General features: G+C 33.7%; 1 protein-coding gene across 1 annotated transcript; it reads left to right on the forward strand.

The window, feature by feature from the left end:
- Positions 1–1,922: 1,922 nt before the first annotated feature.
- On the forward strand, positions 1,923–16,040 carry LOC149802784 (autocrine proliferation repressor protein A-like). Its single transcript, XM_089952215.1, has 14 exons — positions 1,923–2,415; positions 3,207–3,318; positions 3,840–3,951; positions 6,020–6,136; positions 6,725–6,817; positions 7,986–8,075; positions 10,626–10,755; positions 11,242–11,362; positions 12,584–12,671; positions 13,048–13,086; positions 13,449–13,537; positions 14,266–14,359; positions 15,240–15,305; positions 15,791–16,040. The coding sequence occupies exons 1-14, from the start codon at positions 2,223–2,225 to the stop codon at positions 15,908–15,910; spliced, it is 1,464 nt and encodes a 487-aa protein (XP_089808341.1). The 5' UTR covers positions 1,923–2,222; the 3' UTR covers positions 15,911–16,040.
- The last annotated feature ends 236 nt before the right edge of the window (positions 16,041–16,276 follow it).

Raw genomic sequence — 16,276 nt, forward strand, 5'->3', positions numbered from 1 at the left:
ATTGCACAGATGCATCCGACGGGCAGATCAAGTATGTACTACTAAATGGACATGCAACCATAAAAGGTAACAAAATACAGTATGGAACATAAACAGAACAGATAATCAAATCAGAACGAAAAACAGGTTTAAACGGAAGTTTATGTGCTAGAAAGTGAACTTAAACAACATTGTACTTATGTCAATAATGGTGTATTAAGACAGTTGAAAATGAAAAAGGTTACGTTACATGAATTGCTTAATACCAAGATAGAAAACTTGATGCTACGTTGCGTAGGAAGGTGCTATGAGCAAGAGAATAGAGAATAATCTACATAATATTTTGCTTCATGAAGAAAGAGAAATTTAAAAAAAAAACAATGAATAAACTGATAGATGAATTTGATATTGAAAGTACTAATAAACAAAAGATAATATAAAAGAACAAACATTTTTCATGAGAAGGTTTATTGTAAAAAATCTAGTCTTGTGTGATATTCTAATTGAAAGTATAATAGGAAAATATTCAGCATTTAGAAGGTGAAATATCCCATGAAGAATTTAGTAAATTGGTCAAAAGGTTTATATTGAAAACCTGGAGGCTTGTATATAACTGACGTCGCTTTCATGTCAACTAAATTTGAAGAATGCTTTTGTGTAAAATGTTCGTGCAAAAATGTTAAGCCCTTCTACGGTCTACATTTGAAACAAAGAATCAAGAGCTTCCGTACATAATTCCATCTATTGATTTCAAACATGCTTTTAATATTGTCAACCGGCCATTTGGTGATACGCATATAGTTATATTGAAGTTTGGAAATTCTATACAAAATTGTACAATGGGCATAGTCTGTATTGTTTGAAAATTTACATTTATCTGATTTTTGTTTAATTGCAAAGAGGATACAGGAAAGGAAATCAAGTTACATATTATTTGTTTATATATATATATATATATATATATATATATATATATATATATATATATATATACCGAAAGGTTGCGATAAATGCTTCAAACATGTATGAAAGGAATACCAATTAACAAAAAAGACTTCCGATACGTCTGTATTCTGATTACACAAATATTTTACGATGGGTCAGAAAATCAATAAAATAATTTGTAAAATAATTCATTAATTCTATAAAATTTCAAGATTAAAAATGAATAATTATAAAAGTAAGGTAATATGAATAATGAAAAATAAAACTAATTGGCACTTGAACGGTTTCTACAGTATGAAGATGTGAATTATTGTTCTTTAAAAAAATCATGAAATGTGCCATTGTAGCTACCGTGTGAAAGAAGCGAGATCTATAATTCATATAATGTTTGAGTGTAATATAGTGAAAATATTTTGGAATGAATTATTCAGTTGGCTCGGAACCAGTATTAATTTGCAAGTTGAGTTATATTTAATGAATGGTTTTCTAGGTGCTACGAATGCTAGTTTGTTATTAATCACCTGATAGTTACATAAAAATAATTTATTTATTAAGTGAACAGATTAATCAAAATGTATGCTTCAAATTTTCTTCCAACATTAAGAAAAGTGTTTGAAATATAATCCCTTCACTTCATTTAATTTTATAATATATGTTAGGGATTCAAATCCTCGGATTAAAGTACTTTTAAGATGAATGTGGGAACACAAAGTCTAATTAATACCAAAGTCCCCAGTCTATCTGTCTGTCTGTCTGTCTGTCTCTCTCTTTGTCTGTATGTCTGTATGTCTCTCTCTCTATGTTTTTCTAGGTATTTATGTCTTAAGACATATCAGTAATAGACTATATTTACATATCTGTGAAGCGATTATTCCAAGGATCCCCAATCTTAAGATTGCTCACTTAATCTGTGGTAACAAATTAAAAAAATATTTGAACAAGTGACTACCTTTTTATATTCATAGATAACCATATGTGAGCAAGGTTGGTAAGGCCGATAAGGAAATATTTAGTTACCTATCAGACAGCTAGGACATAATCAGTTTAACATGGCATACAAAATAACTACATGTATGTAATGACCCACTGATCCATAACATATAAATATCAGTACAATAGATGAGTCAATAATAATCACGAGATACTGGCAGGATCTTTAGATATCGGGTCACAGTCAACTTGATCGGATAACATCAGTTGCAATTGTACTCAAGGATATAGAGACAACGAACATCGAAAGAAGTTTATATACATACTTATATATAAAATTGCGTATTATTATTAAGAATAAGCAAACGATGACCAGTATAATTCGGTTTCTGGGAGCTGCTCTTTTGACGCTGACCATTATTTCCAACAGTCACGGTACTCCTCTGGATGACTATGTCTACGCCCCCGATGACCACTACAGTTACCAGGAAATTGCATCATTTAGGGGTCCGGATTATACTATGTACACATACAACATGACTTCGCAAAAATGGAAAGATGGTAAGTGCCCGGAAGAAACTACATTTCTATATTTCTACGTTTGTTTGTCTGTCTTAAATAAATTCAAGTATCTTCTTTTTATCGATTTTCTGTGATAGATGTCAACCATAAAATGAAGCTAACAAACTGTTGGCTTAATATCTTGCAGTAAAATAATTTCTGCATATTTCGGACTAATTTCTAAGTGAAGGAAGGTAGGAGATATATGCAAGTCTTATTTATAAACTGCATACTGTAATATTAGATCATGAACGTGAGAAGACCAATCCACTGTAACTCTGCACGAAGTTCACATTGAATTTGAGAAATGTAAAAAAAGAATGTGGCTCTAGATATCTACTGATTTTATTAAGGTATTTAAGTCCGTTTATTTCACCCAAAGCACAGTGCTTAAAAACAAATTAAAGACAATCAATTTGTTTAAAAAATATTCTAATAAATCTTCCCGACGTATGCATAGCGTAAAGAAAGACACATATTTGTCAGCAGTACCAAGCGAACTCATGAATGATAAATTCAAGATTTTACAACTTGTCGACATAAACACTGAATATCCAGTCTTATATGTTGACTGAACAATGTTTTCCCTGTCCTGAAATTTGTTTTTTATGATGTTGTGACATTTCTGTGCCAAATATCTTACTTCCGTTTAGGAAGAGAAGCGTTACTTTCTTGATTGGTACCTAAACTATCATTAGTCTCATATAGTTATCATTATATATCCGTGTTAATTCCATACTAACAATGAAAAATTACCGTAAATAGCAAATTATTGTGTCAATATTTTGCAGAGAGTATTTTAAACCATCCAGTATGGTGGCACTACCTAACAATTACCATTCCTGACAAAGTGGTATTTGATTCGGCATTCCTCTTCATAGATGGTGGTTCCAATGGTGATAGGTAAGGAGAACGCAGCATTAGCACTTGTGCAATATATTCACAAGTCTAAGGTACATTCTTTATATACTTCATATGTCTGATGAAATTCATGTAAATAACTGCTAGAATGATAAGATTTTAAGCACGACTTTTCCCTCTATAAAATAATATTAGACACACCTGGAAACGAAACAGTTTGGATAAGTTACATACTGCTTTCAAAATCATGTGTAATATGTCACGTTTCAAATATGTGTAAGCAAATGAATTTTTAATGCATGCATAGATTTTTCAGGAAGAATAATCTGTCTCAAGGTGTGCATAAAAATTAAATGAAGCATTGTAACATTAATTATATCGCCAATTACTCTCCGTATTTTGTCTCTCTGACCAAACTGCTCTTGTTATTTAAAGCTGCTTTCTTTTCCCCAAAAAATATTTTATCATTACGAATCCATTTGCATACATTAATTGGAAAATTAATTACAGTACTCTAGCAAAGGTAATTTTTAATTCAAGATTTTGTTTTTATGTTGTAATAGTCCTCCTAGAGTGACTGACAATTTTGTTGCATTGACAACAACATTTGCTGCTAGTACGGGGGCAATTGGTGCTGACATTAAGATGGTCCCAAACCAGCCTCTTGTTTTCAATGTAAGTAACAACAGCAACCAGTAAGTATCTAGAGGTTGTTAACACTGCACTATCGTTAGCTCGTAAGCCTTAACTGAGAACTTAGATAACAGTGTTTGTTTATCAGTTCCTAATATGTTGTCCTGCTGATTATATATATATATATATATATATATATATATATATATATATATATATATATATATATATATATATATATATGTGTGTGTGTGTGTGTGTGTGTGTGTGTAACACTTCTACACGTTATGAACACGACCGAGCTGTTGTTAAGAAGCAAGCTTCAACGGTGTTTGATTATTTTATTTATATTATCCGCATCACATATTCATTTGATTGTATAATAAACGAGGCCAGTTAGGGAAAACTTTGCAAATTTGCAGTAATGATCCTACATTATTAACTGATCGGCTATCTGGGCTGATAAACAATCAAGAAATGCTCAGAAAACAGATAGAAAACAACCAAATGGAGTGTATACTTTAGATGTAAGGCAAAGGATAAACCTCAGAAGTAAATCATTTCATAGTTCTACACCAAGTGAAGGTGCAAATGTATGGTTCTGTCTAAAAGAAGTGACTATTTTATTGCAAAAGAAACCAAGTATGAATACAGTAATGAATTGATATATTGGTGATAGTTGTATTGAAGAAAAAAATGAATAGGTGCATGAACTATCCAACAAACACAGTTCAAATGACAACACATTCAAATAATTTGAGACTGCGTGATTTTGAACAGTGCTATTACATATTTAGTTGCAACGACGGCTTACTCAATCGTGTTTTCTAATACTTATTTACAATGTTCCGTTTGCAAATTCAATTTTGCGTTGCAGTGACAAATAAATTTACATCGAAATCATTCTCTTGGAAAGTTGTCTTAAATTCTCGGTAGTTACCATGCTTTGGTATATACTTAACACTTTCGATTGGTAACTGAATTGTTGTGTGCATTTGCATGGATTTAAACCTAATCGAGTTGTAAAATGCAACTACTTTGTATTTTATTACAAGACATCTGACCATACGAAAATGCTGCGATGGATATTTTTTAGTACAATATTTCACATTTACTTTGTTGAGCTACTAGAAACAAAGTATTGGTGGAAGTCTCAATGTACGTGTTATGTCTGCTTGAAGCTCTTTAGGATGCGTTAGCACTAATTCGAATGATTGACGATTTCGAGGCGCCAATGATTTCGTCATTTGTCGCTTCGCTCAAAGGGCACAAAATCACTTGACGGCTACAAATGGTGAACCAACCATTACTTTGTTTTCAACGGACGTTAATTTCTCTTTAACATTGTGTTCATGTATCCACTTTAATCGTAGCTCTGTGTATTAGAGTTATTTGTGCCATATGACTTCACAAGGACATGGCATAAACTCTACATTTATTACTAATTCTAACTGATACAAGTACCAATATTGCACTATGGAAATTGCAAACAGGTGAAATTGTTTAACACACTGAAGCTAGAACAACGAATTAAGTTTTTAATTTTTGGTTTAATTTCTAAAATATTTCAAAGATAGTTTGAAACATTTCATATAAATGTACAGGCGAAAACATACACAGATGTCTTCACACCAAAGTGGTCATATATTCAAACCATTGTGATCTCTTTTTTTTACGGTGAGTAACGTTATCTTTATAACTACATTTGGACCAAGGTCAGTTTTTAAATGCACATGTCTTGAACATCATTAAAATGTTGATGAGGTTTGGAAACTAAAACAAATTAAATTATATTTTCTGGTGACAGTGATGAAATATCATTACCAATTTGTAATGACAATAATATAATTCAGAGCTAATTACGGTGTATAGTTTCTGCAGCCCTCATTTGAAGCCATATGACTAAACTACAAAGTGCAATGTCTAGAATGGATACATAAACCTTAATATGGTTTACTAACAAGGCAGCTCATAATACAGGTACAACTTGCAAGGATGACTAAGAGGTTTAGCATCAGTCAGATTCGTACTTCATATTAAGTGAGTTTCTATATATAAGAGGGAGATAGACTATGCATGTATGGACAAATTGTGCCATATCAATTTGCAGGCGGACCCAGCGAAGAAAGAAAGGGTTGAAGATGCCATAATAGCGTGGACATGGAACACATTTGTACTGAAAAACTCATCTGACCCGGAATTCCTTCTTAGAATGCCAATGACAAAAGTAAGACAATCGGATCCTAAGCAAAGCATCTTTTACAATGTCATTTAGTACAAAATATAATATTTTAACTCTTTTTAGTAACGGAGTTCTTGTGAAGTATAATTTTAAATCATTTATAAGTTTCATCTTATCCACTCATCCTAAAGGAGATTAAAGACAGTTTTAGATTGACCCCATTGTCGAATAGGCAACAAGAGTAACATTTCGCTATACTACAATCGCCAAAGTTTGATTCTTGATTATTTTGTAGCATCTCCTTGCTGCGATCACAGATTCGATTTGAGAAATTTTATTATACCTCATGCAGGCTCAAGAATGTATTATAGGTGCGAGGTTTTACTCTGCATGTCGCAATAGGCGACTGGGGGAGGGGGCGGCTGGATGCTAGTGTGACGGGCTTCTTTTAGGCATCTGCTGAGCATGAGTTTCGTTGTTTTATCCCTTTTGCTTGAGCTTGCATCTAAAATAATAATAAATATCAGCATTTTGATAGGTTATGGTCAGTTAAAATCTCATTGAAAATAAATCCTATTACAATATCTGCATTATTGTTATTATTATTATTATTATTATTATTATTTATCACAGGCTGCCGTGCGCGCCCTAGACACCATCACTACCGTTGCCATGACAAAAGTCGGAAAGAAAGTAAACAAATTCATGGTCGCTGGTGCATCAAAGGTAGGAACGAAAACAACAAGTAGATACTGCAAGTAAAAAATGAACGGACCTTGTTATTTCTTGGTATGATTAGATAATCTTGCATGATCTGTATTTTACCATGCTGGTGCATAAGAGATGCATATGATTCCTCAATGCATTGCCGTTCTTTCATCGTTTTAAAAATACGATTTAACAGCTCCTTTGATAGTTATGTACTCAGTATGTGATTATGTTAGAATAATGATCATTTACGCTTTCATGTGCGTTAACGGCTTCTCTCGGGCACATGATTCAGACAACGTTTGCGTTGGGCTGTTTACAAATACAGGACTTAAATTGCCATTTAAAAATAGTTGTTTTCCCCCAACATACATGGCTATGCATTGCCTTCAACTGTATATTTGCTAAACTTCAAGGTGAGGTTCAAGTATTTGCTCGAAAACTGGAAAGGATTGCTTCTATATGCCAAATCTGCCTCTGTTTACCCTCCGATCTGTCTTTAGCTGCCGCAAAGCCACAAAAACGTTAGAGACTAGTCTACCATCTACCCGGAAACGTTTTCACTTTGCAGAAAATATAACATGCAGGCGATCGTGTGATAAAAAAGATATAACAATTGCCTTTCCTTTGAGCGTTGCATTTTTTTTCCATTTGAAAATTTAAAACAAATGTCAAACTCTATTATCAAGTTTCATTATGTTCTGTCGTTTGTTATAACAAATGTGGTTTCATTCTATAATGCTGGTTTCTTTGTCGACAATTCACGTGTCCTTACAATAAATATGTGAAACAATCATTTCAACGAACATAACTACTCAAAACGCATATATATGCACATCCCTGTAAGGTAACAATGCTAATATGAGTTATTTATAATTTAGGTTGATGCAGAAATTGAGATATTTTTTTTATGCGTTTGATCTGAAGTCGATTTTCGCTTACAATGTGATAATGGTAGTTATAAAACTATGGATTAAAGCCAATGGAGCGAATTTCATAATTATACTGCGAAAATAAAAAAGCAATGTTAAGAAGACCAGCTAATTTTGCATTATTAATGGGATTTCCCGTATACAAATACAAATGTTAGTGAGGCAAAACATAACCAGCCTAGACTAAATGATTAGGGGTATCGCTGTTAAAGAACATCTAAAATAAAATTGCTGTCTAATTCCGTTCATTGCAGCGTGGTTGGACAACGTGGACCACGGGTGCTGTGGACAAACGTGTGATAGCTATAGCTCCAATCGTCATGGATCTGCTGCACATGGTGAAGGTAAGAGAGTCAAACGATGAGGTGCACAGTTCATCTGAAGTAAACAGAAACATATTTGCGTTAGGTTTTTGATTGTCGTTTCATAACTCCATCTCGCATAATACATATGTCAAATAACATCATGACTTTAAGATAAGCTGCTAATATGGAGTCCGATACGCCAGATGATAGTTGAGTCAAAAGTGTGGACACTTTCTTCTGTATTTTATTTATATACTAACTGAAGACCAGAGAAAACTTGTGTCGTAGACGATGTTCGGCTTCCGTCCATTAGATCGGTTGTTATCGCTACTTTTCGCATAATATTACATGTAGAAGGAAACTCATGTAGCTTTACACAGCTTCCTCTTGAAGATAACCTATTTCTATATGAAACGGATGCCATCAACATCCGAGACGGCCGCTCTTACGACCATCGTGATAATCTTGCTGTAGCTGCTCCTCCAAAACGGATGTTCATGTGGACATGGGGTTTTGACTAAAAGACTTCATTTAGCATGCAAATGGTCCGAAGTGAAAATAATGTGGATCGGGAGCACGACTTGGCCGCTTTGGCGACCAGCTTTGAACTTTTGGTGTCGTTATTCCTTCAGCAACGATAGGCATATCAACCTAACCTAAAGTTTCCACTTAAGCCTGCTTATAACATGTCAGGGAATCTAAGACGGAAAATGGTGTCAATCTGAAGTCTAACAATGCGGCAACATATCAAGGTCACGGTCAAGGATCAATGTCAAGGTTCACAACAAAGGTTTTAGTACTGCCTGTCATTTGTGAACATGTTAACTCAAACATACAAAATAATTTTCAACAAATTTTCAGTGTTGGATGCTTTAACAAATATCTGAGATAATGTAAATAATCAGCAATTAAAAGATGAAACAATGGGAAGAAACTGACATATCTTGAATGCCAACAAATTTAATTCGGACAGTTGGGTATCAGTCACTTGGAAGCACTCGTGCTTTATTCTTAAGTATATATTTTCGCTTCTCATCATGTGATAAAAATAATCCTTGAAATTGTCTTGAGCTTTTCCGTTTTAGGAAAGAGGACATGCTTCTCACATAAAATAATTTTTGTAAAATTTATATAAACGTAAAATGTGTGTAGAAACGTTTATTCGTCCACTGACCGATTTAAGACGTTACCGTTATCGGTTGTCTAGTTTACGGATATCTCCATATTGTATACTCTCTCTCTCTCTTTCCCTCTGCCCCCCCCCCCTTCTCTCTCTGCCCCCCCCCCTTCTCTCTCTCTCTCTCTCTCTCTCTCTCTCTCTCTCACGCGCGCGCGCGCGCATTCCTTTCTCATTTTTTTCTATATAAATTACGGCACTGCACACTTTAGTAGGTGGACCACACATGCGGATTTCATTTACAGTGAAGATATTTCATTTGGTTTATGGATTTGCGACGGAATCTAATGTTGTTGATTGTTTTGAAATTGGCCGTATCTTCATTGGTTTTTCATCGCGCTTTTGTTCGATTAACAGGAAATTTGTAAATCCTTCGACAAGTTACAACTTGTGCTGAAAATGAAAGTAGAGGATATATTTACATTGTTAAGTGTCTTGTGACGGAAGGAAGAAAAACGTACAGCGAACGTGTTGTTGTCAAATAGTAGGAATTCGCACTGAGAAAATGTAAAACCTTGACTAAAGGAAACTTTTTATAGAGAAATGAATTATAAAGAAATATAATAATTAAAAATTGTTACCAAGCCTTTGTAACACTCATTATGGTTGGTAATAATTGCATGTGACGCAGAAAACTGAAAGTTACTAATGCATAACATATAAAAGGAATTGCTCGCTTATTCTTGCGCACTGTCTGTGTGTTTTGACAATATTTGTAAGCAATTGTTAAAGTATAGATTTTTTCTTATTTCTTGAGTTGAGCTATTTTGTTTATAACTGGTTGTCATCATCAGAACTAATCTTCCTTTTATCCATATTTTAGATGAGTCCACACTGCTGTCACTCACAGTGTGTGTAATTAACTTTCCGGCTTCATGGTTTGACGAATCCTGTAAAATATTAAATTCAATATCTTATTACTAGGCACATGGCAATTTCACTTCAGGTGTTTGAAATGACTCTGTTTCTAACAACGTTTATAATTATTGATTTATGGAAATCGTGACTGAATACTTAGAAGAAGAGATAGTTACTGGATCGCAAAACGGGTGTCTGCTGTTCATGAAGGCATATATTCACGGCTTTTCGTCATCCTAATTTGGAGATAATTGAGAGTATATGTGGGCTGGTGGTTGGCGGATGTTGGCAAGGCGATGTATGTGCTGTAACTCTGTAACTCTCCAACCCGGATTCGACTCCCATGCGGTAACGAATTCTACGTCTCGAACCTGAACGATGATATTCTTTCGCCTTATCTACGCACTTTGACAACCACTTAATGTTTCAATTTTATGTCTTGTCAAGTCTTAGTAAGTCATTTTCTTAATTTTGTATCATCAGTCTTCCATCGTTTTATATATTGATGTTTATCTTAGTTTCGACACATTGATACCTCTGTTTCATTTATATAGAATCTTCATCACCACTATCGGTCTCTGGGAGGATGGACATTTGCCTTTGATGATTACTACGATCTTAATACTACCAGAGAACTGGATAATCCCAACACACAGAAGATGGCCGATATTATCGACCCCATATGTAAGTTTTTTGGAACAGATCTCGTACATGTTAGATACATAGTCTGCATAGCTGAAACATATGACCGTTAATATTTGTCCACCTGGAGTTTATGTTGATGAAGAAATTACTATATGACCTATTGATAAAAATAACTCTTATGATATTGCAGGAAAAGCAGAGAGTTGTGTTCGATTAGGGTTTCAGTGAAGGAATGCAGTTAAGACCTACTAACGCAAATGATACATAGTTACTACACGTGACTGGTAATCTACGCTAACCAGTATTATTGTAATGTCAAAGGACACGACGGTAGGTGCAAATAAACTAAATGTGTATAAGTTTATATAAGGTGATCATGTGAATTAAGCACGTGATGAAATATGAGAATGCGAACATAAGAATTTTATCAATCACAACCCAGATTAAATCTTTAGCATTATCAATATATGTTTAACCCAATAAATACATATATTTTAACAATAAATATTTACCTTTGTATTCCAGCCTACAATGATAGATTCATTAATAAGCCCAAATATATAATCACCACTGGTGGAGACGAATTTTTCATCCCGGATGACTCTGACTACTTCTTTGATCAGCTAAATGGTGCCAAATATTTGAGGTATGCGTAATGTACTCAAAGCACTGTATACCTTTTTAAATGAGATTATACAAAACCAAAGTTTCTCTCTGGCCTCATATATAATTTAATTCTCCATTTTGACAGGATTATTTTATATGTCAGTAATCCTGAAAACTATTTTCGCAGACAGTTATTCAAAATATTGATCTTATTATTATCAATAAGTAAACATTTTGAAAATATCTTTCAAGTTCACTTGCACAAGAAAGATATCGCCGAGCTATGTTTGTAAAACCGTGCGGGAGAAATTAGTTTTCTTGCAACAGCTCTAACAGTGTAACGAATTGGAAGATTCTATCAAGAAAAAAAATCATAAGTCATTAAGTTCATTGATGTATTTTTTTTAAACTTCGTTTTATTCATCTTGTTTATTTCTGCCGATATAGATAAACGGCAAGATTATAAAAATCCAGCCATCTTGTTAGTCCGTATAAAAGCCCAATCGAATTCATTCATTGGTAGCGGATTTCGTTGGAGCTGGCATTGCAGCAACTTTTGAAAATTAATACCTTATCATATATGGGTACTGATACCTTCGCCAAGTCCTGCAAGTATTCAGGCAAAAACATTCACGAACTAAACCTCATCAAGAAATCGGGTAGAGTCACCATCTTTATCATAGTATCAACAAATTCATCACAGCTTTTGCCTTTTTTCGTAAGCAATATAATGTGTTGGATCTAAATGTTTACATACATTATGGTTTTTTTTTTCTCAAATGCTAAAAATGTTATGTTAAAAATAAGACGAGTCTTTGTGGTGTGGTAATATTTGTTGTATATGATATAATTTTCAATAATATGAAAACGAATGATCCATTGCTCATACGCCTGGGCAGGTAAATATGGTATAGTAAATTAAAAGGAGCGAAGCGTGAAAGAAAACGTGTACTGAACTGTTACACAGTATTGTGAACTCAGTCATCTTATGTGTTTATAATTTTTAGTGATTTGTGCCAACAAAATAAGAAGAGATTGTCAACGCTGATTTAAATCCTAGATACACCTCTGAGATACATGAAGCGGATCCTATTATTTTTGTTTTTCGCATGTGAATCACTTGCATTTAGATTTTTACTTTGTGTCGTGTGCTAACAGATAATTACAAGAAAATTGGTATCCACACAGAGATACGAGTAAATCTACAGCATTTTACAAGTGGTAGGACGCATAAATAACCAAAGTTTATTTCTTTTTGTAGAAAAATCCCTAATGCAGAACACAGCTGTGCTGGGCACGAGACTAGCCTTTTTTTCGGCATGAGGGCATTTTTCCTGTCTGTGGTGCTGGTAATGAAATTAACAGAGTACCCCCAAAAGTATAGGGAAAAAAAATCGCGATGTTTGTTGTCCTTTTAATAAATCCGATATGTAAGTTAATAACTAATATATAAAACTAAGTAGGTTTGTTGCAGATGTAACAATCAAGCGGGGATGGATGAGTTCGAGAGTGTTGTGCAATTTGCACTTTATTTGCATACTATTTACCGCATTATAGGCTTTTAGGCAAAGTGTCAAATCGTATCAATTATTTCGTTTAAAAGAAAAAATATCTCTAAGACAGCTGACAAAAATATCTGAATGACTTGAAATATTACCGTATTTTTGGATTTTCCTTTTTATGAAAACAGTCGTTGTTTAGAATCCTTGTATGTTCTTTTTACAGAATGAATCACTTCCTAAAATGGACTGGATTAAATTGTCGGTGTGTATTGCTATTTTTGTTATTTATAGTATAACATTTATCTGCCGTGCAGTTGTTTGCATGATAGTTCAAAATATCTGTTGACATATTATGCAATAAGATCGTAACACTTGACAAGTATTTCTTAGTCTAAAAACTCTGAATGCAAGTTTACTTTGAGAATTAGAAAGTTCCGTAACAGTCGAAAACTATTTACAACTTCTGCCTTTTATATTTTGGTTTTCATTTGTTTGAAAACATAAGTTATTAACTCATGATCTGCAAACGTCACGTGGGTTTGTGTCCATGTTTGGTTTACTGTAATGGTGATCAAACGTCGTGAAAAATAAAATAAAATTAAGTGGTTATTGTACCTGTTTTAGATTCCGGACGGAGGCAAAATTAGGCTCACAGTGGATAGACAGCCTATAACGATTCATGCATACCATGCACAGACACTCGACGGAAAAAGGTAGGAAAACTCTTTTCCGTAGGAGAACTGTGTATCATGTTACTTTTAAGCAAACTAAAAACTTTTCTGCTGAATGAAATGATCTGAAAATTATTTATGAAAATATTGGTCATTGTCTGAACCTTTACCTATTATTTTAGTTGTTTGAAGTTATTTTATAAGTATATATATCAAGGTGGGATCTTGTTGCCATAAACGATGATCCCTCAATCACACAAACTGATGTTTAGGACACATCACGCTTTCCAAAGGTTTATGAGATTTTCAATCAAAATACAAAATCTGTTCTCCAACTGATTCACTGACCCAAAAAGGTTCGAGGTATTGGAGTTATTATCGGTGTAGATGACATAAATTAAGGACAATTTGTTCAAACATAGCCTTTGCGGTTCCATCAGAGAGCATCAAATATGTTATCTTCGATTCAGTTTCATATAGGTAAATCAGTACGATGTAAAACTATTCGCATGAAAGTAACCGTGCGATATAATCCATTTTTAAAAAAAGTGTATTTGTAAAATATAGTGCAATTTATTAGAACGTTTTGTCGGAAGTTAAAACCATTATGGAAATTAATAGTTCTGGCTGTTCTTTACAAACATGGAAGAACTACATCGCATCCTAAAACAGTAGCACAAATTAATTGTGGGGTGCGACATCTTGAAGGTCTCGACCCTGATGTTGAGCCGTTGAATATAATTTGATCTTAGTGTGAGTGCATTTTGCAGGAGAGACTTCCGACTTATAAGAGGGACCCCTGGAAATCCACGCAAGCCTCAAGTACATCCAGTAATCTGGCTGACCCAAGACGTGACATTTTTGGTAAATCACTTTTTTCATATGAAAATACATCGCCTTTATATATGTGTATCAATGCAATATCTGGCAAGAACATTATGTACAACCTTTGATTCTACATAATCCAATTATATCGGCCACTGTGTGGTCATTTGAATGGATCATTTTCAAATGTTTACCGGCAGATATATGGATATATTTACAAAAAAGTTTAAGTCATTCAAATTTAAGACGTTAAAGCTGTGTTTTTATACATGTATACAGAAAATAATAGAAAGCTAATTCTCAAATGAACCTTGTCAGTTATCACACACACACACACACACACACACACACACACACACGCACACAGAGATATATATATAAACCTTTCCGGCATTCTCCAATATGGTCAGCGATAACAAGATCTTAAAAGGGACTATATCGCTTTGATAAGTTACGCTAGAATCCAAAAGACCGCTCACACTAGTGTCCAAAAAATTGCATTCTATATTAATATTTTTGTTGCCGATGAAAGATACCTATATCTAACATATAGATCATGCTGTATAATTAGGATGGTGAGGCTACGCTAGAAAGGAGATTAAAAATATATTCAAATGTAGCTTCATCCTTAACAGATCGACTGATCAGATCAAAACCGAGATCAAATGTAACAATGCAAGGACACCATATTTAGCGTTTTGACCATTAGATAAATTTTCCGTAATTGATCTATACAAGTTACAGCAGCATTAACAATGATTCAATCTCTGACAATGAAGTAGAGTCTGGGTAAATTTAAGACATACGTTCTCTGTATGGTTTTAATCACCAACTGAATTATGTCAAAAATATATTGAAATTGTTTGTGCGGTTGGCTATAATTGTTAAAGATATTTTCACTTTTTCGTTATATCCAAAGGGTAATGGAGTATTCGAAGTTGAGTTTCAAAATCCAAAGGAGGGATGGCTCGCATTCTATATTCAGGTATTCTTTCAATCTGAAGGCATTGATGCTTGTTGTTTCGTGACTGTAATAACATTCTTTAATGCCACAGCGGCATCTTTGAAGTTATATTCATCGTCATTAATCTTATTTACAAGAAGAAAAGACCAAAAGCCATAACGACAATTTACTCATTCATAGCAAAAGTATGGAAGATGTTATGTTTGCTAATTGGTCCGAAAATTCTCCTTTCTTTAACAAACGTTTTAAACATTCTCTTTAATTTGTTAGTTGACAATCTTTTGATATAAAAGCTATTTTCTGACCTCATAAAGATGTATCAAACGGTAAATATTTTAAAATGTGAAACATTAAAACCTGTGCAAATTGAATCCTGAGTATTCCTATGCATTGTATTGTATAACTCGGCTCCTCATTGTCTGCTCAGTAAATTGTATCTCGTCACTAAGGTATCTGGAATGGATTGGTTTGCCTGTATGCATTGTACAACAATGTGTCAATTTCAGGTGACCTTTCCAGGCTTGATGGGCTCTGTTTTAGAATTCACCACCGAAGCTATGATAATTCCAAACACGTTTCCGTTCGATGACTGCCATGGAGAGCAATGCCTAGGGGAGCTTGTTTGATGAATAGTAGTGAGCGTGGTTCATCAACTACCAGCGGATATTAAAGGAATCGTGTATGAAATATTTCATTTTATGAGATTAATGTGGCGTGTTATTTTTATTATTGTGCAATAATAAAATCTTTATCCGTCGAATGTCTTATTTTCGTACATTTTACACTTGTAAAGTACGCATGCTTTCAACGAAATAAAAACATATTGGATACTGACATATTGACATAAATTTTAATTTATTCGTAAAACAACCGTAATCTTAATTTTACTAAAATTAATTTACTTCAAAGAAAGTTGAATTGCCATAAACATGAATATGAATCACAAAGAGGAAAGTGAAGAGAAAAATATCCATGCTTATATTCATATCATG

This window comes from Sinohyriopsis cumingii, chromosome 3 (assembly GCF_028554795.1).
Source record: "Sinohyriopsis cumingii isolate HCF-2022 chromosome 3, ASM2855479v2, whole genome shotgun sequence".
Lineage (NCBI taxonomy): Eukaryota > Metazoa > Mollusca > Bivalvia > Unionida > Unionidae > Sinohyriopsis > Sinohyriopsis cumingii.